General features: G+C 50.5%; 10 protein-coding genes across 10 annotated transcripts; 6 read left to right on the plus strand and 4 right to left on the minus strand.

Annotated features, from left to right (window-relative positions):
* Positions 1–141: 141 nt before the first annotated feature.
* On the minus strand, positions 142–2,908 carry AUEXF2481DRAFT_43366 (uncharacterized protein; the record flags this gene model as incomplete). The annotated part of the gene is made up of 2 exons (XM_013485045.1): positions 2,676–2,908; positions 142–2,619 (listed from the first exon to the last, which is right to left on the minus strand). Coding segments are annotated over exons 1-2 (2,332 nt in total), but the record flags the coding sequence as incomplete, so codon positions are not given.
* A 113-nt stretch (positions 2,909–3,021) lies between these two features.
* Positions 3,022–4,864, plus strand: AUEXF2481DRAFT_43367 (uncharacterized protein). Its single transcript, XM_013485046.1, has 4 exons — positions 3,022–3,655; positions 3,715–3,883; positions 3,934–4,161; positions 4,218–4,864. The coding sequence occupies exons 1-4, from the start codon at positions 3,115–3,117 to the stop codon at positions 4,600–4,602; spliced, it is 1,323 nt and encodes a 440-aa protein (XP_013340500.1). The 5' UTR covers positions 3,022–3,114; the 3' UTR covers positions 4,603–4,864.
* A 1,235-nt stretch (positions 4,865–6,099) lies between these two features.
* On the minus strand, positions 6,100–7,003 carry AUEXF2481DRAFT_43371 (uncharacterized protein). Its single transcript, XM_013485047.1, has 3 exons — positions 6,767–7,003; positions 6,475–6,634; positions 6,100–6,411 (listed from the first exon to the last, which is right to left on the minus strand). Exons 1-3 carry the CDS (start codon positions 6,936–6,938, stop codon positions 6,321–6,323), a joined length of 423 nt encoding a protein of 140 aa, XP_013340501.1. The 5' UTR covers positions 6,939–7,003; the 3' UTR covers positions 6,100–6,320.
* A 376-nt stretch (positions 7,004–7,379) lies between these two features.
* AUEXF2481DRAFT_43373 (uncharacterized protein) lies at positions 7,380–8,161 on the plus strand. Its single transcript, XM_013485048.1, has 4 exons — positions 7,380–7,545; positions 7,672–7,760; positions 7,811–8,014; positions 8,070–8,161. The coding sequence occupies exons 1-4, from the start codon at positions 7,490–7,492 to the stop codon at positions 8,129–8,131; spliced, it is 411 nt and encodes a 136-aa protein (XP_013340502.1). The 5' UTR covers positions 7,380–7,489; the 3' UTR covers positions 8,132–8,161.
* A 1,316-nt stretch (positions 8,162–9,477) lies between these two features.
* AUEXF2481DRAFT_82583 (uncharacterized protein) lies at positions 9,478–10,340 on the minus strand. The gene is made up of 4 exons (XM_013485110.1): positions 10,209–10,340; positions 10,014–10,146; positions 9,765–9,885; positions 9,478–9,707 (listed from the first exon to the last, which is right to left on the minus strand). The coding sequence occupies exons 1-4, from the start codon at positions 10,226–10,228 to the stop codon at positions 9,688–9,690; spliced, it is 294 nt and encodes a 97-aa protein (XP_013340564.1). The 5' UTR covers positions 10,229–10,340; the 3' UTR covers positions 9,478–9,687.
* Positions 10,341–10,939: 599 nt separating this feature from the next.
* AUEXF2481DRAFT_69110 (uncharacterized protein) lies at positions 10,940–12,368 on the plus strand (the record flags this gene model as incomplete). The annotated part of the gene is made up of 4 exons (XM_013485095.1): positions 10,940–11,069; positions 11,122–11,177; positions 11,240–11,614; positions 11,673–12,368. 4 exons carry the CDS (start codon positions 10,940–10,942, stop codon positions 12,366–12,368), a joined length of 1,257 nt encoding a protein of 418 aa, XP_013340549.1.
* Positions 12,369–15,579: 3,211 nt separating this feature from the next.
* Positions 15,580–16,966, plus strand: AUEXF2481DRAFT_441276 (uncharacterized protein). Its single transcript, XM_013485123.1, has 4 exons — positions 15,580–15,743; positions 15,792–15,859; positions 15,913–16,295; positions 16,349–16,966. The coding sequence occupies exons 2-4, from the start codon at positions 15,806–15,808 to the stop codon at positions 16,920–16,922; spliced, it is 1,011 nt and encodes a 336-aa protein (XP_013340577.1). The 5' UTR covers positions 15,580–15,743; positions 15,792–15,805; the 3' UTR covers positions 16,923–16,966.
* Positions 16,967–17,178: 212 nt separating this feature from the next.
* On the plus strand, positions 17,179–18,444 carry AUEXF2481DRAFT_43379 (uncharacterized protein). The gene is made up of 4 exons (XM_013485049.1): positions 17,179–17,756; positions 17,842–18,012; positions 18,071–18,127; positions 18,183–18,444. The coding sequence occupies exons 1-4, from the start codon at positions 17,584–17,586 to the stop codon at positions 18,259–18,261; spliced, it is 480 nt and encodes a 159-aa protein (XP_013340503.1). The 5' UTR covers positions 17,179–17,583; the 3' UTR covers positions 18,262–18,444.
* On the minus strand, positions 18,349–19,461 carry AUEXF2481DRAFT_43381 (uncharacterized protein). Its single transcript, XM_013485050.1, has 2 exons — positions 19,227–19,461; positions 18,349–19,119 (listed from the first exon to the last, which is right to left on the minus strand). The coding sequence occupies exon 2, from the start codon at positions 19,056–19,058 to the stop codon at positions 18,432–18,434; it is 627 nt and encodes a 208-aa protein (XP_013340504.1). The 5' UTR covers positions 19,059–19,119; positions 19,227–19,461; the 3' UTR covers positions 18,349–18,431.
* A 1,965-nt stretch (positions 19,462–21,426) lies between these two features.
* AUEXF2481DRAFT_32471 (uncharacterized protein) lies at positions 21,427–23,252 on the plus strand (the record flags this gene model as incomplete). Its single annotated transcript, XM_013485029.1, has 2 exons — positions 21,427–23,030; positions 23,087–23,252. 2 exons carry the CDS (start codon positions 21,427–21,429, stop codon positions 23,250–23,252), a joined length of 1,770 nt encoding a protein of 589 aa, XP_013340483.1.
* Between the last annotated feature and the right edge of the window lie 845 nt (positions 23,253–24,097).

Below are 24,097 nucleotides of genomic sequence, written 5' to 3' on the forward strand. Positions count from 1 at the left end.
TATATGTGATCTTTTCCATCTTCTACTCGTGCGACTGCTTCTTCGTCCGGACTTGCTCTACTCTAGCATGGATGGCTCGACAGTGTCATGTATAGTAGATTCAGCACGCAAGAAATGAGAACTTTGTATCAAAGAGTAAAACGGTCGTGTGAAATATTCTTTTTCGAAAAGGGTCTATATATGCATTTCCGTCTATCAATGCAGTGCAAACGACTCGAATGCTGACGTTTCAGTGTCCCGTTCCAGTACAGTTCAACAATGAAGAAAAACGCCATTCTCATCATCAAATCGTAACACCATGCACACCATTCCCAAGACGCCGAAAGATGTTAATCAGACATTTGCAGCGATAGCAAGAGACAAGACTGGTTGCAGTCATCTAGCCTAGACCAGCCTTGCCCGACTTTACAGTAGCTTGTACAGGGACCAAAAGACCACCAGAGCCTTCCTTTCCAAGTGACATGCCAGCTGCCCAGCCCATCTTCTCCATGAGCTTTCTGCCGAAGTTGCTGGCTGGGATTTCTGATGCATTGTGACCGACGACATCGCCGTTACGGTATGCTGCTGCACCGCCGCCGCCACCACCCATCTGCCGGGTTCTTCTAATGTCGCCGGCGAGTGTGCTCTTGGGCTTGTGAGAAGAGTTCTTCATGTATCCTCTGCTGACAAAGTTTGAGACGCGGCCGAAGTGCTCTTCGCTCCACTCGACAGTTCTCTTCGTCTTGATAAGAACGGGGGCTCTGTTTTTGCCGCTGCCGACTGACTTGGACTTGAGATTGAAGTGGTTGGCGATCTCGTGGAGGACCTTACGGTCGTTCTTCTGCATGGGCGGGAAGGCCTTGGTGGTGAAGTCTTCCTGCTCCAAGAAGTCCTGGAGCTCGAATCGGACCTGGCCCATGGTGATGCCCTCGGTGTAGCGCTGGTTCATGTCCGGCTTGAACTTGTTCTTCTTGCCGAGCATGCCCAGTTGGCGCAGCTCCTCGCGCTCGGCCTTCTTGCTGGCCTTCTTTGAGCGGTCATTGGCCCATTGGTTTTGCAACTCCTCGACAAGATCAGAGTCGGACAAGCCCAACTCTTCAGGAAGTGGACCGTTCTTACGGCCCTTGTTCTTCTTCCTCAAGCTAGGACGGTCGTAGTCCATAACATCAAAGCCGCCGTATGCGTCCTGCTCCAGAACATCTGCCATGAGAGTGGCGTCGGGGAAGACGTCGCTCTTTCTGCCACTCTTCTTCTTCTTGCCTTTGGGTGTCTTGACAGCGTAGTTGGCAAGACCTGCGCGGGCGTCACCAACGTCTCCGAAGCGATCATCGTAAAGCATGATGTCGTCACCTCCGATACCTAGCTCTTCTTGCTTCATGAAAAGGAGAGCCAGCTCCTCGTCAGTCATGGCCTGGGCGCGTCGTTCTCTGATGTCGGCATCATCTTCCCATGCCTCTCGTTCCTCGCGCAATAGGCGTTCTTCGAGTTCCGAGCTGTCTTCGCTTCCAGAATCATCGTCATCGTCGTCCTCGTCGTCATCTTCCTCCTCTTCCGAGCCAGACTCATCTTCCCATTCGTCCTCCAAGCCAGTGACGTCGACGTCATCAGGATCCTTCTCTTCCTCGTTTAGGAGGCCATCGAAGAACTCGTCCGTATCGTCGCCAGAATCGCCACCGAGGCCACGGGTAGGCATATCCTCTGCGGCAATGTTGTCAATGTAGTCGCGCAACAGTTCATCCTCGAGATCCTGCTCAAGTCTGAAGATGCGGTTCTGCTTCTTTCTGGCATTCTTTGATTTGCGCGAAGCACGAACTCCACTAAGATCTTGGTCGAGACGATCGGCGAAACCGTTGGCCTCTTCCATCGAAGGCCAGTGTTCAGCAGGAGTGTGTGATGCGGACTTTTTGGACTTTGATTTCTCAACCATCTCTTTTGCCCACTCCGGTGGGTCGTCTAACGATCTCAGGAACTTCTCCATCTGAGGGTTGACTTGAGCCTCGGGCTGAGCGGCGGACTTGGACGATGGCTTGGCTGATGGCTTCGATGCAGGCTTCGGCGCGGACTTCTGAGCGACGGCAGGAGGATCGTCTCTGATTGTGACACCATTGCGACCACGGAAGACGACCTCGTCGCTTGATGTCGACCTTGCTACCGAAGGAGCGCGAGCGCGAGGGGCGGGGACAGATTTGGGACCTTTAAAGGCGAGCGACTCATCTCCGGCGGTATCGATGAAGAACATGGGAGCGTCCTCGGTAGGAGGCGACGGAGCGGAGAGCTGCTGTGGCGGGGGCTGTTCGATGGGGATTGTGACTTCGGCATGGATGTGCACGGTTTCGTCAATGTCCATGTCGATCTCATTCGCGCCGTCTAACGAAGGAATGGCGACGGGTGGTTGAGCGTTAATGTCCATCTGAGCCATTGCATCTTCCGAGTTGCGCAAATCAATGTCTTGAGGGGCAAAGTTCAAGGACTTCTTTACAGCAGGCTTGTCGACCTTGGGCTCATCGAGCGGGGCCATTGAGCCAGCACTGACAAAGGAAATCTTCTGATCCCGTAGTCGTGACTCTTTCGACCACTCATGCTTCGCTGTGCTCTGGAGTTCATCTCTTAATGAAAAGTGCGGCTTCGGAGTGTTTGCGCCTGGGGAGAAGAAGTTCAGCTGACAGAGGTAGCTGGCGAGAGAGCGATAGACTGACCGGTGTGGTTGCTGGAGTCGTCGTCGCGAAAAGCAAAGGCGTTCTTGTTGCGTGGCGGGGTGTACTTTGCAGCCTTCTTTCGGAGATTCTTACCCATCTTGTGAAGGAAGTCGGGTGTGCGAAAACGAACTTGAAAGAATACAGATACTTGACACAGAGGACGAGCGAATGCAGAAACAGCGAAAGGTGTGCTGAATAGAGATGAGGCTGTTCCTGAAAGGCAGGAGCGTTTGGAGGCGAAAGTGAAGCGTGGGAGGGCCAAAGGCTCAGCGAAGCGGCGTCATTCAACCCACTCGGTTCAGGGACCCACGTTGACGCTTTTAAGGCGCTAACTCCGAAACCCCAGGCATCACGCAGCCATCACGGTCTTGAGGCTCAGAGGAACGATAACAACGACTAGACTTGTTTGCTGCTGTGGCCATCTCATGCAGATACTGCCATGAACAGTGACAACCTCGTCCGCTTCGCCGGGCACCTCTATAGATCTTTCTGGGACCCCATGCCAACCAACAAGCACAACGACGCCATCTGGTGTCTGGGCCAGAGATACGACTCACACCCTGAGCTCTTGCCAGTCGAGGCCACCCAGCCCCAGTCACCTCCTGCTCCTCCTACTTCATCCACTACTCCATCCACTACTCCATCCACAAGCGATACGGCTCGACCAGCCCCAACGACAGTGCCGCAGCAAGAAGACGAGTTCGAAACCATCCAAGCCAAAGAAGCCATCAACGACAACGGCTGGCCACCTGCCTTTCTCGACGACTTGGAGTCTCGCATCTGGTTGACATATCGCTCCGAATTTCCTCAGATCGCAAAGTCCACCAACCCCGATGCTGCCTCTGGTCTATCGTTCAGAACTCGTCTGTTACAGCTGGGCAACTCAGGAGGCTTCACGAGCGACTCGGGCTGGGGTTGCATGATTAGGACTGGTCAGAGTCTGTTGGCAAACACTCTGCAGATACTCGAACTGGGAAGAGGTACGGATACTCCTGCTTGTCTTAGACTCTTTGCGACTTTCGGCTGATGATGAACTTAGATTGGCGCAAGGGAGAGCAGACGGACACCGAGCGTGGGCTATTGTCTCTGTTCGCAGATGACCCTTCCGCTCCCTTTTCCATCCATCGCTTCGTCGAACACGGTGCCAAAGCCTGTGGCAAGCATCCGGGACAGTGGTTTGGCCCTTCGGCTGCTGCTCGTTGCATTCAGTATGCCTCTCCGATCACTTCTCCATACCATGTTCGCTAACACTCTACAGAGCCTTGGTAGATTCGCATCCTCCTTCTGGTCTTCGAGTATATATTCGTCCTGATGACTCGAACGTCTATCAGGACAGCTTCATGGGCGTTGCTCGTGACAAACATGGCTCTTTCCAGCCGACCCTGATCCTGCTAGGAACCATGTTGGGTATCAGTGGTGTTACTCCCTCTTACAGAGAAGGCATCAAAGCTGCTCTTCGTCTTCCACAGAGCGTCGGTATCGCTGGGTATCGTCCATTTCTCCACTGCACAACTACAACCCTTAGCTGACTCTTTCTCGTAGCGGCCGCCCTGCTTCCTCACACTACTTCATCGGCACTCAAGCCGACCATCTCTTCTACCTCGACCCACACACTACGCGACCTCTCCTCCCTTCATCACCCTCCGAAGCCGACATCGCTACCTGCCACACACGCCGTCTCCATCTGATACCCCTCGAAGGCATGGATCCCTCCATGCTTCTCGGCTTCCTCATCCGCGACGAAGTAGACTGGAATAATTGGAAAGCCGCCATCCAATCACCTCCTCCCACAGGCACAAAGAGCATCGTACACATCTACGACACTGAGCCCTCGCTTGGAGGCGGCGCGACAGATGCTGACTACGAACGCGCTATTGCGGAGGTACAGAGTTGTGATGAGGACGAGGAGGAAGAAGCGATTATCTGACGAACCCGCATGACAATCTTATGCTACGACGAATTCTGACGGCGTTTTTCTTCTTTTCTGGCATATCTCTGCGGATTTTCCGTTTTTGGATCACTGGGGGTGGGTGTTTTCTTTTCGCGACACGGAGGTTTCTTTTTACACGCGCACACCGTGCATCCTATAGGCATTTTCTCGCGCTCTTGTCCTGCTTTGACGGGCGCGTTGTGGTGTTTCGGGTTTGATGGACCTTTTTTCTATGACGAGCAGGTATACCAATTTGACACTTTTCTTTTTCTCATTCTTACGCGACGTGATCTGGTGGTTGGTGATCTTGAGGTGGCTGGGTATTTCGCTTCGGCTTTTGCTTCGGATATCGGCGGCTCTGATTTGATGGTCAGGGTTGTACCCCAAGCAAGCTGTTTTCGGGTCGACGACGATGTTGTGACTGCACCATTAAGTCTTTCTCCTTGTGTACTCTTCCAGTATACTTCCACATGTCTTTAAGGTGAGGAAGATAAGTCTAGTGTCTGTAGGTAGCTTCTTCGTCTTGCTACATTTGAATCTCACTTTTCAGATATGCTTGACCGAGAACATGTCCTCAGCTCATTGTAAAACAAATGAGATGGCAAAGATGAAAGAGTATGAGGACCATCGACAACAATACTGTATAGAAAGAGTACAAAAGCTCATATCCACATATCTGCACCACATAAAAGTAAGCCCAATGAATACCAACACCCTCACACCCTCACCGTCGTCAAAACCCAAGCATTTATACCCCAAAGCAGGGTGCCACCCCATACATACCCTCCTTGGCCAAAACGCAGCATCAAATACCCTCGAAACACTCAAAGACTCCCTGTTTCCCCCTCCTGGGTGTTACGACAAACACATAGCCTACACACACACATCCATATATATCCCCCTCCTCTCCCCAATCATCATCCCTCCATCACGCAGCTCTAACATCTCATTATCGATACAACTCTCCTTGATACCCGTTGCCATGCCAGAAAGTAAAGTAAGCTTGGACTTGCATTGCTTGCACTGCTTGCAGAGCTCTGTCTCCAAGCATGGCAACGGACCACCGTGACAGTTTCGCGTTTCCAATGCAATGCCTTTGATGTTGGATTGGCATTGGATCTATATGTGATTTTTGGCAAGATTCGAGTATCCGCCTTTTTGGGAGGGGGGGGGGGGGGGGATCGGTTTGTGGTTCTCGAGGGTTTGATTATGGGCCCATTTTTTTGACGTCTTGTTCTCGAGTTTTACGGATTGCTATTTGGAGCTCAAGTTGCTCTTCTTATTCGACTTCCGAGGGCTGCGAATTCGGGTGAAGGAGCAAACTGGAAGGAATGATTTGGGAGTCGAGAAAGCAGATAAGCAAATGTGCGAAAAGAGTAGTAAAGGTTTGGAAAATCGATTTGGTTTCATCCTCCATAGTTCTCGGCTCTGATGTACAGCTCTGTATCGAACCTGTTCTGCGCCTCTCTTCTTGAATTGTCGTAAACCCCCGATGTCTGAAAATGAAAATAGAAAAAACACACTGCGCAATAAACTTATACCCCATTCCCATGACCGCATTATCAGAAAGAAGAAGTAAGAACCCCGCTAAACACCGTCCCAATTGGAAACCACCCCGTTGCCCAAAGCCCAGTCTTCAAAGCAAATCATATGCTGGAAAACTTGAGGTGGTGGTATCACAGAGAAAAGGAAGCCATCATGTCAAAAGCAACTCTCTACTTGGTGGAAGAGGAGTACTTGGTGACGGCCTTGGTGCCTTCTGAGACGGCGTGCTTGGCAAGTTCACCGGGGAGAATGAGACGGACACTGAAGATTGAAAGTCAGAAAACGAAAAGCGAAAAAAGAGGTAGTATGCGAATCATGACTTACGAGGTCTGGATCTCACGCGAAGAGATGGTGGACTTCTTGTTGTAGGCAGCAAGCTTGGAAGCCTCGGTAGCGACACGCTCGAAGATGTCGTTGACGAAGGAGTTCAGGATGGACATGGCACGGTTGGAGATACCAGTGTCGGGGTGGACCTGCTTGAGGACTGTGGAAGAAACGCGTCAGTAAATGATGGAAAAACGCGACTTGTTGATGCGAAAAGAGTCGAATCGATGAAACAAGGTGATGCGATCAAGGAAGAGACGCGATTCGGATCAAGAGGGAAGGAGTGGCGTACCCTTGTAGATGTAGGAGGAGTAGGTCTCCTTTCTGGTCTTGGTGCGCTTCTTCTTGTCACCGGAGGGGGCGGCGGTCTTCTTGCCAGCCTCCTTCTTCTCAGCGGGAGCCTTGCCAGCGGCAGGGGCCTTGCCGCCAGTGGTGGGAGTCTTCTGAGCTGCCTTGGGTGCCATTTCGAGTGATGTGGATTTGAAAAGTCGATTGACTTGAGTGGTGGAGTTGAGTGAGTTGTTTGGGGTGGTGGACACGTAAAATGCGCGGAGTGTTGATGATGGATGAAGAAAGAGGAGGGAGGGTGCTGTCGATGGGGAACAGCTTGAATATATACGGAAGCGCGGGCGTCGCGAATCAATCGCAGCTTGCTTCACTCAGATGTGACGCCCCGGCCGAGCTCTGACCACCGCGCCGACTGGGTCGCTCCTTCCCTCAGATTCGTATTAGCGGCGCGCCAAGCCCCGATTGAATTGGTCGACAAGCGAAGCAAGTGACGGCCGGCCTGTGCTTTCCCTCCAGCGAGTTGGTGATGCGGGCGAGCTGTGATCTTTCCGCATCAACGTCAAGCAGCGTCGCGACTACTTAACTAGAAAGCTCCCCCCAACAGCCTGTCGCCTTCTTCCTTCATCTCTCATCAACGCTTCTCAACTCACGCCCGACGTATTCATCTACCGCTTTTTAGCACCACTTTCAACGCACCTTTTCAACCACCCCAACCAAATCAATCAAAATGACTGGAGGCAAGTCTGGCGGCAAGGCCACTGGCACCAAGAGCTCCGCTCAGAGGTAAGCGCAATTCCCACCTTCATTCACTTGTCGCTTTTGCGCTCCATTCGACGCGCTTTTTTCAACCAAAACAACGCGTTTTCACATTTAAATCACTCGAATCTCATATACTGACTTCCATCTCAGCCGTTCTTCCAAGGCCGGTCTCGCTTTCCCCGTCGGTCGTGTCCACCGTCTCCTCCGCAAGGGCAACTACGCCCAGCGTGTCGGTGCTGGTGAGTCAACTCGCATCTTTCAATCCAATCACATCTAACGCGTCCATCAGGTGCCCCCGTCTACCTCGCCGCCGTTCTCGAGTACCTGGCTGCTGAGATCCTCGAGTTGGCTGGTAACGCCGCTCGTGACAACAAGAAGACCCGTATCATTCCCCGTCACTTGCAGCTCGCCATCCGCAACGACGAGGAGTTGAACAAGCTTCTCGGACACGTCACCATTGCCCAGGGTGGTGTTCTCCCCAACATCCACCAGAGTACGTCTCATCCCACTTCCACAATCAGACTGTCACATTCTAACATATCTTCCAGACCTTCTCCCCAAGAAGACCGCTGCCCCCAAGGCTACCGGTGGTCCCAGCCAGGAGCTGTAAGCAAATCGCTTCTGCTTCTTTGCTTTTGGGTTTTACGGCGCGCGTGGGGTGCTGCTTTTCTTCAGCTACGATAATGGGGTTTTAACGGACTGGGCACACAAGTGATTTTATTAACGGGAAGAGCATTTTCTTTTTTTCAATTCCGAACGCAACTTCTTTGATTCACAAGTTGCGAGACAGAAGAACAGGGCTGTACATTACCAACCATGGCCATGGATGGGCGAATGACAACGGGGGAATAGCTGAATGACACGAGCTTTTGATACCATTACCATCAACCAATTCAGCTTCTTTTCAAACTTCATACACCTTGCCTCTTTCCTCTCCTTTCCTCAGCATCCGGCTCTCACATCATCCTCCTCTAGCTTCTTACCTCTCATTCCACAACCTCCACACTCTGGCGAAACTGACTTGCAGGAAACGCGCTCACATCAGCATACCGACACCGTCCGCCAAAACGGACAAGCAGGCGACATGGCAGCAGGAGATGAACATGGCGAAGCGCGCCATCAACAATACCACCAAATCGACCCAGGATCTGTGACAGCAACGAGACTTGGAGAAATGGCCAACATGACGCAGAAAACAGGATACAAGAACAGCCCAACCGGAAGATTACCGAGTAAACGACAAGATAGGTCGAATAAGAAGAAAGCAGCAGAGGAGACGAGAAACCAGAAGCATGAACTTGGAAGCAGCACAATCGACCAAGAACATGGACAAGGCAGCAAGAACAAGATGACAAAGGCAATAGCACATCCTGGACCAGAGTCAAGTGGTAGAAACAATCTCGAAGCGATCGTGAAACAACTGTGGCTGAAGTTGAAGAAAAACAGGTTATTTGATATCTACTCAAGAAGGAAAAGAAAGGTCGAGCTAGCCAAAGCAAAGAAGAGGAAAAGCGTATAAAGAGGGAAATAGTCAGGTCTCGTGAACAAATGTGAATTAAGCAAGACTCTCTGGCTCTGCTGTACCTTGCTTTCTTTCGCCATTTCCTCCTCAAAGGCTACAAGCTTAGATCAGTGAGGTGGTCCTGATGCACAAAACCCACTCCAAGTAGCGCTCTGTCCAAGGGAGAGGAATCGTTGTGCTCAAACCCTCGTAGATGAATGAAATTCCCCAGACTTATTTGTGGGTTCCTTCAGAAGAGTTGTCTTTATCTCGTAAGATGACACTTGAGCCGTGACTGAAAAAGCGACACAAGCAGTCAAGACAGAGAACAACGCATTCAAGAAAGACGGACATGGAGAGGGTATCATAGCAGCGGCAAGCTTGACGAAAGCAGAGGGTTCAAAAAGCGTAAACTCTTGTTTGAGCGATCAGAGTGGGAATATAGTCGTGAATCACCGTTGCGTGGGAGAAGAAAGTTGGATCAAACCACTACTCCTACCTTTTACTTCTTACTCTAGCGGATGGGAAAAGTGCTCTGTAGCTTCAAGTTGTACAAGACTATTCTGCTCTAATGTGTAGGTAATAGCGAAGGAAGACTTGAAGGGAGCAATTGTTTCATGAACGGAAAAGAAAAGGTATCGATTTAAGGCTTGTGGTATCTACATTTAGCAGCCTGGCGGAGGAGCTGTGGGATGATGTGTCAGCGAGACAAGCGCAAGGGAGGATAGGAGGTGCTGCATACGCTCAAGGATGGGGCAAGGCAAGTTACGCTCGAACTTGCTGCCACCAGGAGCAGTGGGAGGACGGTATGGGTCGGGGTGCTTCCACTGCTTGAGAAGTTCTTCGGTCTGGTCGAAGAGGATCTGATGAGAAGAGAAGAAAGGACACGTTAGCGGGCCGTGTTCCAGAAGAGAAGCGGATGTTGTAGCGACAGCATCGGAGTCTGCCAGATAGGACGAAGCGCGTGGATTGGTGAAAGGTGCAGGCTCACTCTCTGTTGTCTCGGCTCGCGGACGTTGCTGTTTGCTTCGAAGAGGGAGCGGATGTACAAGGCCTGACCGCGCCAGAGGTGACGGTGGACGGACCAGTCAAGGGCCAGCTTGAGTGACCGGCGGTACAGACGGCTGCGACCAGAGGGTCAGTATGCGCGCGCAAGACATGGACGTCGGGTCGAGAGGGCAGTTACATGGCGGGGATGTTGGCCATTGTGAGAGGTGGTCCGGATGGTCAGCCGGGGTGTGAGAGGTGAATTGCTGTCAACAGGTCGCTCTACAGATCCTAAATGTTCTGCTGCGACTTCCTACACCAGGCTGGGCGTGACTTCCTACTCAGGACGCGGTCGCAGTTGCTGACCTCTTGGCTGGCTTCGTAGGGCTGACTTGGCTGAGTCGGGCCCGGCTGTGAGGTCGGAGCATCACGGGCTGACGTACCGACCGCTTGCTTGCGGCTGATCAAGACGGCCTGGGACATCATTTTCTCTCCCCATCTCCCCTCTTGCTGCAAAGCATCAACTGCTACTATCCCTAGCACCCGTATACCGCAACTACTCTCCCAACACCGGACCGCCTCTTCACCGCGATCCCTTGTTGCGCTCGACTTTCGCTCTCGCCTCTTTTCTCCATTGCTGGCTTCCCGTTTTTCTGCATACACCATGTCCAGCCGTCAATGTCTCCGTCTGGCCGCAGGTAGCTCCATGCGCCCTGTTGTCCGCGCCGCTCCCAGATACGCCTCTCGCTCTGCCGCTGCTCTGAGATGCCTCTCCACCTCCTCCGTCTCGCGCTCCTCTGTCCTCCTGTCACAACAACCGAGGTAAACATGGCTGCAAACAACACAAAAGACGTCCTCCTGATCACATAACCAGGACACCTGCACACCTCATCCGCTCCTCTCCCATTGCCCAGGTCCAAACTCGCGGCTATGGTGCGTCAACTTGCCTGGAATCATACACGCTCGCATACTAACAGCTATCTTACAGCTGAGAAGATCGTCCAGGTCCCTACCATGGCCGAGTCTATCACAGAGGGTACCCTTAAGCAGTTCTCAAAACGTGAGTCGACGCTTCGGAATAATCACAAAGCCTTCATCTAACCATGGCGCAGAGATCGGTGACTACGTCGAGCAAGATGAGGAGATCGCTACCATTGAGACCGACAAGGTACACAACAATCAACATGCGCGATTTTCCTCTGCTCCATACTAACCACTCTCGACTCACAGATCGACGTTGCCGTCAACGCTCCCGAGGCTGGTACCATCAAGGAGTTCTTGGTCAACGAGGAGGATACCGTCACCGTCGGTCAGGATCTGTTGAAGATGGAGCTTGGCGGTGCTCCCTCTGGTGGTAAGGCTGAGCAGGCCAACGAGGAGCCCAAGGCACCTGCCTCAGACAAGAAGGAGACCTCATCTCAGCCCGATGGTGGAAAGGAGAAGGAGGCACCCAAGGAGGAGAAGAAGCCCGAGCCCAAGAAGGAAGAGCCCAAGAAGGCCGACAAGCCCGCACCCGCCCCCAAGAAGGAGGAGAAGAAGACTGAGCCCAAGAAGGACTCCAAGCCTCAGGAAGAATCTGCCTACGGCAGCCGTGAGGAGCGTCGCGTAAGACAAAACACGATTCCTGAGAAGCTGTGAGCTAGTACTGACAAAGTGATTACAGGTCAAGATGAACCGCATGCGTCTGCGTATCGCCGAGCGCCTGAAGCAGTCGCAGAACACCGCCGCTTCCCTCACCACCTTCAACGAGGTTGACATGTCCGCCCTCATGGACATGCGCAAGCAGTACAAGGAGGAGATTCTCAAGAAGACCGGTGTCAAGCTCGGCTTCATGTCCGCTTTCTCCCGCGCATCCGTTCTGGCCATGAAGGACCTCCCCTCGGTCAACGCCGCCATCGAGGGCCCCAACGGTGGTGACACCGTCGTCTACCGCGACTATGTCGACATCTCCGTCGCCGTTGCCACCGAGAAGGGTCTCGTCACCCCCGTCGTCCGCAACGCCGAGTCCATGGACATGGTTGGCATTGAGAAGGCCATCGCCGAGCTCGGCAAGAAGGCCCGCGACAACAAGCTCACCATCGAGGACATGGCTGGCGGTACCTTCACCATCTCCAACGGCGGTGTCTTTGGCTCGCTCTACGGCACTCCCATCATCAACCTGCCCCAGGCCGCCGTCTTGGGTCTCCACGCCATCAAGGAGCGTCCCGTCGCCGTCAACGGCAAGGTCGAGATCCGCCCCATGATGTACCTCGCCCTCACCTACGACCACCGTCTCCTCGACGGCAGGGAAGCCGTCACCTTCCTCGTCAAGGTCAAGGAGTACATCGAGGACCCCCGCAAGATGCTCTTCGGCATCTAGGTTTCTCATTTTGACTTTTTCTAATTACACCCCCTTAGTCATTGCGTCTCATCATGAAAGAGCATCCTGATCCTCTGAATAAGAGGATTTTGTACGTGCTTGTAGGAAACTGGAGAGGAGACTCTCTTGTGTGTATATCTAAATCTTCTTTGTTTACCCTCATGATCGAGTCCCGTCTACTCCTCTTCTCAACCAACCTTGTCGTGACTTGACTCCCAATCGGTCTCGGTTTCGTCGTGAAACTTGCCTCGAAGCGTCGGGTTTTGTGATTGCTGTTCTTCCAGCCGTGTCTTTTTGAGTTTTATACTACCACTGGAGCTACACTTGCGATGAAACAATGGACCAATTTCTGTTCGAATAGGCTTCAGAATAAGGCTGGATGATGGAGACTACGATTGAGAACCAGTTCGTGGGTTTATCGCATCTTGGTGCTCTTTTAGACGGTATGTCGCTATTGCACTCTGTATATTGAGAGTCGAGTGTTTGCCGAGTTGGAGTTGGAGTCTTTGTGCTAAGAGGAAGCGGAGCCTCCACTTTCCGAGTGGAGCCGGTGATTGCCGCTTGACAGGGTTGTCCTGTAAGCATGCTGTGTTTTCGATGTCGACGATGTAGCAGTCCACCATGACATTTAATACTTGGTTGGACTATCTGATATATACCTTTATTGTCTTTTCTAGGACGCGCCGAGTTCTTGGATCAGCACGTTTGATGATAGAAGAGATATCGTTGTTTTATTATTTTCAAATGTGGTATCTTGGAATATGTCGGCCAGCTGCTGCCACTGAGAGCAGTATTTTCAAAATGAGTGTCAAAAATATGTTTCATACTGATATGTGTTGCAATACTGCAGAAATCTCGTCTGCATTCGGTTTTGTCCTAGACTATGGGCAGGTCAATCACCTGGAGCAGTACTGAAGAAAAAAGATGTATGTGTAACTTGCTGTGTTCCTTTCGAGTGTTTCGACCATGGTTTATGGAGTCACCCTGTCACAAGACGCCTGCCCGATACTTGTTCGCAACGCTGGCTGCATACGTACACATCATCGCAAGCCACACAGACTGTTCGCTTCAGTTTTTCGTCGAAATTGTCGGCTTATAACGCCAGACCGCTGCAAAGCAAACGATGATTAATAAGCTTCCAGCCACCTTGCTCAATAACCTGGATTTTGATTATAGCGTCTTCCACAGATCCAGTACATTCGCATCGGTTGGCTTCACATGGAGAGATCTCAGCCCAAAAGGCCCCACAAAGTCGAAGCCATCAAGAGAAAAGCCGAACCACAACTCTGTCGAGTCAGCGCACAGAAACTACTCTTTCATCGAGGAACCTTCGACACAACGCCGAAAGAGATACCCTGTGCTCCACTGATTTTGGTTGGCTGCTTACTGAATGGCGAGCGACGCCGTCAATAGGCGCCCTCTTCTGCTCTCGACTCATGACTTGCGTTTGAAGTTCGAATAGGGATGGCGCAACGGAACCCCATGCTCTGACAAGTACCATACTTCTCAAGTTTCCCTTTCCGTATTACACGTGGGCGTTCTTCGGTAGCATGTTTACAAGGTTCGGACGGGTGCGGACCAGCCTTTGATGGTCTACACTTATCTCAGCACAGTCTATTCTTCTCAATAGCAGGTACTCGGACGTAAGAAACATGCACGATTCGAGACACGAAGTTGGCCTTGGCACGACCTGTTGCACTCAAGCTCATCTTACTCGAGTATCTATGTCACGCCTCTTTGAGATTGGCAATAGAGTTGAGTGAACACCAGAGTACTTCTCTGCCGTTTGCCTCTCAGATCCACCGACCACCTGCCGACATCGTAACACGTCTTGGCGCCTTGTTCTTCTCGCTTTCGGGAGTTTTGAAGCCGCTGCATTCTGAAACTCCATCACGGTACACTAACATAACAATTGTCAGAGATCGTCAAAAAGAGGCAACACTCGACTTTCTCACCCATCTGGTCGAAGCTCTTTGACTCAGATTGATGTCCCTTCTCCAGTCCCTTCTGCCGGGTATGGTCAATCTTTATTTCTGCCGGCTCACGTGCTATGCGATTACGCTTTCCAGACACTGGTCGTTTGGTACACACGCTACGAACACCAACAGGGTCCTCAAGATACTGCATAGAGTTTCAGTATCGACAGGACTACCTTACATGGCCGCATGACCTCATGACTACAGCCACTCAGGTAATCGGCGAAGGAGAACTCTCGCACATTACATTCGTGCTGCAATTGCCGTCGACAGGTCACACTGTGCACAGGCTTCCTCTTCTCCACACGCTTTGACCTCTCCTTACACTTCCAGGCTGAGATATGTCGTGGATCTTCGCACACGGATCACACCCGGTGAATCAATTTGCTGGGTCATCCAGTCCCCAGTGATGCTTCAAACGCTAAGTGTTATGGTTCAAGGCTAAGATCGGCTCCTAATTCGAGAAGCCGCCCTGTAACTGGCTACATTCGGAGTGACAATTCAGGATTGGTTCAGTTCCATGACTCCTGGGCCGTCGATTATGATAATGCACTCACCCAGTTTCGAAAATCTGTACAGCCGTGTGGCGTCCTTTATAGCTTTATCTCAGCATGGTCCCCTTACCCTCCCTCGGCGGAATTCAGACCGTTTATTGCTGATTGTTTACTCGCGACGACATCTCACCCGTCACTAATTGAAGAGAGCCTCAGCTGGTCTGAATTTTTGCTCAAATACAGTGTTAGTACTCACGACTTTGAACATGAAGTCCTTCGTGGCGCTGTTGATCTTCGTCTTTGCTTGTTGCTCTCAAGCACTTCAAGCAAAACAAGCACAAGAGCCGAGTGGTGCAGACCTTCTAGCGCTTGCAGTAGAGAAGTTACCATCGTGCGCGGTATGTTGAAGCGATCGGAGTGTGGTAGTGATGCTGAGACTGATATTATATAGCTCACATGCACAATAACAACGCTCGGTGCCTCAGAATGCGAGCTTACAAATGTCGCTTGCATCAAAGCCAACAAACCACTTCAAGATGAGTTGAGCAAGTGCGTCAGAGCAAGCTGTACCATCAAGGAGTCACTCAGTATGTTGGAACAAGCCATCTGTGATGGGATATCTGCTGATTACTGTAGCTGCAAAGGCTTTCCTCCAAGACTTGTTGGGTGTGAAGCGTCGCAACAAGGAGGCTCTAGGAACCTATACTACCTTGATCGTCGGAGGTCTGGCTATTCTGGCATGGGTTCTGCGAGTGATTGCCCGTATGCCGGGTCTAAACTCGAAATGGGGTCTTGATGACTGGGCTTTGAGTCTCTCGATGGTAACACATAGCTGTTCTTCATGAGAAACAAGACTAATGCATTGTAGCTCTTCATTATCCCGCTGACAATTTGCGCATATGCTCGTAAGTTCTCGTCACAATGTAGTCCTGATTATGTCTAACAGTCCACAGTCAACCAGATTGGTATGGGAAAAGACATGTGGTTCGTGTCTTTTGGTCATATCACAAAGATTTTAGAGGTACGACTCAAACATCTTAATCAGGAGATTGTAACTCACAAGTCCATGATCAGATCTTCTACTTTACCGAACTGCTCTATCTGGCAGCTATCGGTCTGACAAAGGTTTCGATCTTGCTATTCTACCTTCGCATCTTCCCAGACTGGAAGCTCCGACGCGCCATCTATGCCATGATTGGACTTTGTGTGGCCTATATCGTCGTATTCGTCACCGTCACTGCCTTACAGTGTATTCCTGTCAGTATGGCTTGGGAGAAATGGGATGGTGAGCATAAGGGAAAATGCTTGAACCTGAATGCCGATGGTTGGGCGTCTGCATCTCTCAACATCATTCTCGATTTGGTTGTCATCGTCTTACCCATGAAGCAACTTACAGTGCTCAATATGGACTGGCAACGCAAGTTGGGTGTCATTGTCATGTTCCTCGGTGGTGGCTTGTAAGTTTGGCTCCTCTCGAAACATCTCCAAAACACATGCTAAATTTTTACAGCGTCACCATTGTCAGTATCCTACGCCTCAAGTATCTCATTCAATTCGCCCACACGGACAATGTAACCTGGGACTACCTACCCGTAGGATACTGGTCAGCAGTAGAGACTCACGTCGGCGTAATGGTCGCCTGCGCCCCAGCAATCCGCTCCCTCCAACGCCAAATCCGCGATAAAATCTGGCCCAAGCCCGCATCCAACCCAAGTTACTACACCAGCGACACAAAAGCCAGCAGCAGCAAACAAAAGAGCAAAAACGACTCTGCAAGCCGCACCTGGGGCTCCAAAGTGGATAGATCTCGAATGAGCACTTTGAGCAGTCGCAAAGACGATTTTGTTCAGATTGACGAGTATGAGATGAATGTTGGGAGCAACTTTGACAAGGATGATAGGACGATTGGGGAGGAGTCGTCGGAGGGGTCTATTAATCGGTCGTATACGCCGCATGATGATGTTGCTCCTTTAGCTGCTACGGCGGCACCGATTGGACTTGGTGTGAATGGCATTATGGTACACACAGACTGGAGTGTTGGAAGAGAGAGCAGAGACACGAGGCGACCCAGCAAAGGTCTGTAACACACCTAAGAGTTTTATTTGTTGTTACATCCATATAGTAATTGCGACCATAAGTATAAAAAAGCTCATATGGCCAGTCAGTCAGCCTTACTTGATCTTTATCCATGCCATGAGCCACGACTTTTGGCCACATTGCGCGCCAAACTTGGCAAAGTGTCGATCATGACGGTCAGCCAAGCACAAGTGAGCACAAGTGCTCCCAAAATAGCCAGTCCTTTCGACCTTTCGAACCACTGCTTTTCCATACTGCCACAACTTTGCATGACCGCAGTAACTTAAAAGCTTGCCCGGACATAGGCTGTAGCATCTATTGTACATATTATTGGCAGGTAGGACGACGTCCATTTAGCTATCTATACCAAGCAAACTGTCACGACCACGAAGGAACTTGCTATACTTGAAGATCTCCAAGCCCTTGCAGACCTTGGCTGAAGATCTCCTGGCAGTAACTCCTCCGCCATGCATTTTTTCCTGCAAGGGAGTTAGCTACACAGATCACGAGACGGGCGAGTCACCGTGCTACTTTTGAATCCTTCGAGGAAGGCGGTGCAATTCCAGCCGCAAGTAAAAAAAAGAAGGACTTCATGTATAAGGACACCTGCAACTACAAGAACCTGTGAACACTTTTCACACAAACACACCTTGCGCAAAGTTCGTCAATATGAATATCCGCAAATACGAAAGTCGGAAAACACACCAAGTTTGGGGCTCCGGTCACGGCAGCCCAAGTCTTATGATCCTAGCCTCTCTCATCGTAAACACCATTGCTCTCCTCGTCGTCATAATTGTAAATACAACTGTTGTAGATGACGGCTCCAATGACTATGGACAAGGGTATACTCCCCCCCCCCCCCCCCCCCTCTGCCCTTCCAATCACGTGGTATCTTCGAGAAGAGATAGTATACTGATATCCCGACAGTTTTGGCTGGACAATCATGACGCCAGCACCTGCTGCTGGGATCCTCTGGGCTCTGCTTGATGTAGTGGTTGTCAGAATTTCAGTCTTGCATCCGATTTATTACCTCACAGAGGCGAGTATTTTGATGGTGTTTAATCTTGTCATGGGAGCCATGAGTATTAGCTTTTATAGGTGAGTTTCAGACATGGATGGTGAGTGTGAGAGGGAAACAAACTGATTGAATGAACAGTTGGGATTCTGATGGTTCTTGGGTACCTGGCATCTTTGTTTTGATTTCTGGGGTTGTGTAAGTGGCTGTTTGTTGGAGTATGAAGGAAGAGTTGAGTTGCTGACTGTGACAGGTATTTGGCTATTATGGTAATTTCGGCCGTGTTGGTGCATAAACGCAAGACTCGTCCTCAGCAGATTTATACTGCATAAGACTCTGGTGGTGCCTAGCACGACTATAGCACAAGTTATGATGACGAAATCTGGGAAAATCATACATCTGTGGTAGATCCTAGGAGTCTGCGATGAGCATTGATACGGGAGAAGTACTAGTAATGTGTAAACAAACGAAAGTGTCAATTGAGCATAATGGAACAGAACACTTAGAAAGTCGATTGTGCCGTCTGCCACTGCTTTGCCCGTAACTCCAAATAAGCTCTTCCCTTCGATCTCGCCTTCATCGGTGTCTGGCGTGCAGCAGAACTCTCCACAGAACGTGTGTACTCGGACAACCACATCCTTTCGCTAATTCGAGGCGGATGAATTTCATGTTCGGGAGCCAAGTTTTTAGCTTCCTTTGAACACAAGATGCCCATTACAGCACTCAAACTCTGGTGTACCAAAGAAAGTCTCGCAAGACTATTCGCAACCTTTGGCGAATCTCTGAATACAAAAAGTCCTTTATTTACAAAGTCTACATGTCCATCTTTGATCTGCATGTCTACTCTTGCTGGCTCCACCAAGGCAGCCACGGTCTCCAAGCAGCGCTTTGTATCCGCAAGAACACTGTCTATGTATTTTCGTTCCTCTGAGCCGAGAAATGCCGATTTTTGGAGGAGTAGAGTTTGAGCGCTTTCGAGGGTTGCGGAGACGTGGTTTGTGGAGGAGAGGAGGTCTTTGGTTTGTTGGCCCACGGCTTTGAATTCGTAAATTACTTGGAAGAGGCGGATGGATATGTTGACGGCACTTCCTATGGCACTTGCTGCTCCAGCTCCTCCGTCCACGACCATTGTGACAGTCGGTTGTGGTGAAGGTTGAGTTGACCGAGAAAAGATGTGACGGCTTGGAAAGCTGTAAAGTCAACACAGGCTAGATTTAAAGAAGAGAAACAGGATGACTGAGCATCAATTGGACCCAGTACAAGTCGGGGAGAAGCATAAGAGATGTGTGCGCCGTACTTATCCAGCAGAGAGATGAGCCCTTTCGGCACGAGACACGTTATCTGCACTTACACGCGCGCGTGGTCAGACACTCGATGCATGCACTAACAGACTTGGCCGCTCAGATCATCGATGCGAGCCGGCAGTGTGGCCAGAGATAGGTTATGATACTCATCCATCCGCTGCCTCAGGCAATAGTAGCCCGATCGACAAGTCTTTGATGCAAGTCCAGTTAGAGCTCACAGACATGGCGCTTTGAAGCGGTGTATGCGTTGTACCGCTGCAGGCATAGGCGCATACTTGATCGACGACACATGAAGCGTCAACGCGTGACCTTAATCAGTACGATGTAACGGTTTTGCAGGCTAAGACCAAAGCAAGATCCCTGTCTATGAAGGAGTTACAGCCGAAAAGCCGAAGATAATGGCCTTCCGAATAGATGTGCTTCTGTGTTGATACGAGTTTAAGACTGATCGAGTCAGGCTCTCCGAAGAGGAAGTGAAAGTTCTTGTGAGTTTCGGCAGTCCAAAGAGTCTCCATGGTGTCACGTTCTGGCGCGGAGGGATCGGTCACGTCTCTAAGCGCCGCATTTCCAACTTCCGTTTCAGTGTATTTCGGAACGCTGGTGAACATATTAGAAGCATTTTCTTGCAGCAGAGGGTTGGCAGGTCTAAAGCAGCGATGGAGCCCTGCAGATAGCCAATGATTGTCTTGAGCACGTTGACCTCTCCGCGCGAGGTGTCTGTGAAGTCGATCTTTAGCAGAGCTTCGACATTGTCAAAGAGATCTTTGAGATCTGCTGCTCAAATCGTGTTAAGAGTGTCAACCAGAGCAGCGGACCGTCCTTCAAAAGTGTCTTCGGATGACCCAGAGACAGTAGAGGTCGTTAGAGAGCCAGGCATGTTCTGTTCCTTAATCCGACAACCATTATGTTTGCAGTACTCACTTGATATCCCCTCGACGTTCATCTCGTGTTGCCGCCTCTCTGAACGACTCACGAGGGAATGAGTGCTGAACTCCAGAAGGGTTGTTTTGCTTTTGATCTTGATTAGGTGTGCATATGAAATATATGATTTAGCGAAGAGGCAGATCCTCTCAGCAAAATATCTCATCACCGACATATCGCTCAAGCGTAGATGATGAAGACAAATCTTTCACCCAATATGACAGAGTAAAACTCAGTGCGACAGCAGCGAAAAAGAACGGAGGTGCGATATGAAAATTAAGCCATCAGTCGTAGAAGAGGCACCAAGGACAATGATGGCATCAACAACTTCATCCTGAAAAATGTTGACATCGAATGGAACGGCTGGCTTACCCTGCTTCAAGCAGTTCATGAGGCACGGAATCGCAATATGAACATCGGTCAAGAGCCACTTAGCTGCGCACCCTTTCGTACAGTGATTTGGAAAGCGCGCCAAGCAGTGGTTGAACAGACATGTTGACGCGTGCATATAGTCGTTAGCCGCTCGTAAAATAGAATCAATGGAGCAGTGCGGCGCGAAAAGCGTGGCGCATCTGAGTGCCGGCGGCTGCAGCTAGCAATAGCAATTCAGGCAAAGTCCAAGAACTTTTTACAAAACAAAACTGTAGGGTTTAAGGCAAAACAAAACGCAAAACATACAGCAGCAGGGATTCCCACGTGGTCACCCACCGTAGTACTAATCTGCCGTTCAGCTGCTTATGTATGGCAGAGCGGACGGGATGCCCAGTTTTCAGCTGACTATGGCCGTATGTGCATAACGCATCAAATTTACGATATATGTATACACTATGTTGGCGTCGTTTGGCTCTCGATAGACAGTGGCATGTCCCTGTTCACTGCTCGTGCCCTTCCTACTCGCACTGGAGGCTGGCGATAGATTTGTGGTACGAACATGGCGCGCTTCGAGCGACTCTCAATCACAGAACGAATACCCTGGTCGAGGCCACCTGTACACGTATCAGCGCTTCAGCATTGACATGAGCACGGGATTGAGAATGGCATAGGTGAAGCATGTGATTGTTTGAGATATCTGCTGTACCAGAAAAAGAGACGAAGCCGAAGATGATCCGCCCCGCATTTGGTCGTCATCGGGCGTTTGTTCTGCGGGAAAGTCGAGTTATCGCGTCACCAGCAAGAAGGCGAGCGACCATCAAAGTATCATACGGTCGTCCTCGATTTATTCAATGACACCGCCATCCACCCTCACAGAGCTACCGCATACAGCTCATCAATATGGCTCCCACCGTATTACTTGATCTACCGGACGAACTCCTTCACAACATCTTCCTCCACCTAGACGCATCATCGGCCGCCAACTTCGGACAAGGCTCGAAACGTCTATACAAAATCTCAGATACCGTCTCACTATGGCGACGCTGGTGCCGCGACGGCTGGCGCTACTGGGAAGAGCGCGAAGAGAGACCACACCCTGACCACAGTCTCCAACCGGCTACGCAATGGAAGCAAGCATACGCCGACAAGATCACCCAAGACAAGAGTGTCTTGGGTATCTTCAATGATCTTCTCAGCACTCAGCAAAATCGGATGGCACGCATGCACGATATTGTCGAGAACTTCTCGTACGATGCCAAAGACGTGCTAGTACGCCAGCTACACACGTCCGACGACGCCGACGACGTTCTTGCGCGCCGCTATTGGAGCGGTGTTGTTCTCGGTTTACTACATCGCTACAAGGCGGTACAGATCTGGGATAAAATGCAGTGGCAGGACTATCCGCCACTTGAAGACGCTTTGGGCGCATTCGATCTCTTCATCCAAGGCAGTAGCAGCGACTTCGAGCTATCCGTATTGAAGAAAGAGCTCGACGATCTAGCGCATGACATCGAAGCTTCAGATTCTGAGTGGCGTGACAAAGACCACCTCGCAAAAGCAGTCGCAATCTCGAGACATATGAGAGAGCATAATCTCTTGGGCTGCTCAGCCGAGACCTTCAGCCTTATGCGTTACCGGTTCATTACCCATGTCTTGACACATCCCGATGATAAGTCATCTATCCCTATGCAATCTGTCGTCATCTTTTGCTGTGTGGCCCAACGACTCGGTGTGAAAGCTTGGCCTTGCAACTTCCCAGGCAAGATACATGCTGTCATTGAACCGCCATACGGCCCTTCAATCAAAGATACACGCGCTTCATACACCACTCCCGAAGATGTTGTTTGGATGAATCCTTTCGATCATGATGATATCCTCTCAGGACAAGCAATGCGAGACATGCTACACCAAATGCCGCACTACAGTACGCCGGAGAGTCAATATTCCTGCTTGACGCGAGCATATACCCGGGCGCTGGTGTTGAGAACTGGTGTTAACATCATTACAACCATGCAGTTCCATCGACCTTCGCCAGGCTGGGAGACACCAAACATTGCATTCTGCGCTTTGTGGAGTCTCATCTCCATGAGTCAGAGCGACGCGACAAAGAATCGAGAGTATTTGGCGCGCCATCAGCATTGGCTCAGTCAGATAGTGAACTGGTTCGAAGGCTATGTCCAGGACGGACTGTGGCTGGACGACGCGCTGCTCTTCGAGAAATACATTCTACCGCTTCTGAACGGTGTAGAGGAAAAGGCTAGGCTGGCACAGATCTTGCAGCAAATTCGAATTGCAGACTCTAACGCCAACCCCATCACGCCGCGGGATGAGCGCACAAACTTGGTCAAGTACAAGGTTGGCCAGATCTTCCGACATGTACGTTATGGCTATGTGGGTGCAATCATTGGATGGGATCCTAGCTGTCAAGCAGGAGAATTTTGGATCCAGAGCATGCGAGTGGAAGACCTTCCTCGAGGTCGTGAACAAAGCTTCTACCACATAATGTGAGTTTCTTTCGTTTGTTAAGACAATCAAAGAGGCAATACTAATTCGATTACAGATGCGAGGACGAATCTCTACGCTACGTAGCTGAGGAAAACATCATGGTTTTGGAAGAAGAGCCGTCTGCCAATTTGCTTGCGCTTGCTGGTCGTTACTTCAAGCGCTGGGACCAAGAAAACAAGGTCTTTGTCAGCAACATCCAGGACGAGTATCCTGACGATTGAGACAGAAGGTCATAGATGGACAGCAAGAGTTGATGATTATGGATTACGCAATGATGATTACAATAATAAATGGCAACTTGGACTTATTCGGGACACTCAGACCAGTCTCTGCGCTCTACGGGTTTCGTAACAACCTTGCTATCTCTGGAAAGGGTTCCCCTGAAAGCGATTAACATCTCTATCAGCTTCGATATTCGACCCCTGGGTGTTGATCATTCGAAAATATAGCTCATAGGCCATGCAAGCTCGTGTTTGCTTATTTGGAAGCATTTCGAATCACATCTCGAGGCTGTACGAAACACCCTAGTTTTACGTCTACATATTAGACCGGATCTTGATGGACCTGAAAGGCTGCTTCGAGAAACTGCTCCGACCCGAGCAGAGATCGACCTATATGATCAACTAGCTTGACGCGTATCTTCGGGCTGTGGAACCATTACTCACACGAGACACCCAATGGACCACACTTACCACACTCAGTGAAAATGACTTTGACAGACACGGAAATTCTAGCAAAGCTCTGGAAGATATCTTCTACGTAAACCGCGCGATACACGTACAGTTGCTCAGAGTCAGATCAATCACTCACTGTTCAATATGTCAAGCAAGATGCTCAGAAGCTCATGCGAACCTTGGACGTATGAAGATATGAAATGAACTAAGTACGTAGTTCTTACCTCCATTATTTGCTTGCAGATCACCTCCTCCATTCCCATAGTCAGCACGCTCATCAAGTCAAGCTTGAACTTCCACGCATCTCTAGTGTTCATGGGCACCTATTGGGCTTTGGTCGTTTTCCAAGATTTTATCCAAAGTTTTCTCTTTCGGTGTGACCAGAGTTCGTT

Source organism: Aureobasidium subglaciale, assembly GCF_000721755.1.
Source record: "Aureobasidium subglaciale EXF-2481 unplaced genomic scaffold scaffold_24, whole genome shotgun sequence".
NCBI lineage: Eukaryota > Fungi > Ascomycota > Dothideomycetes > Dothideales > Saccotheciaceae > Aureobasidium > Aureobasidium subglaciale.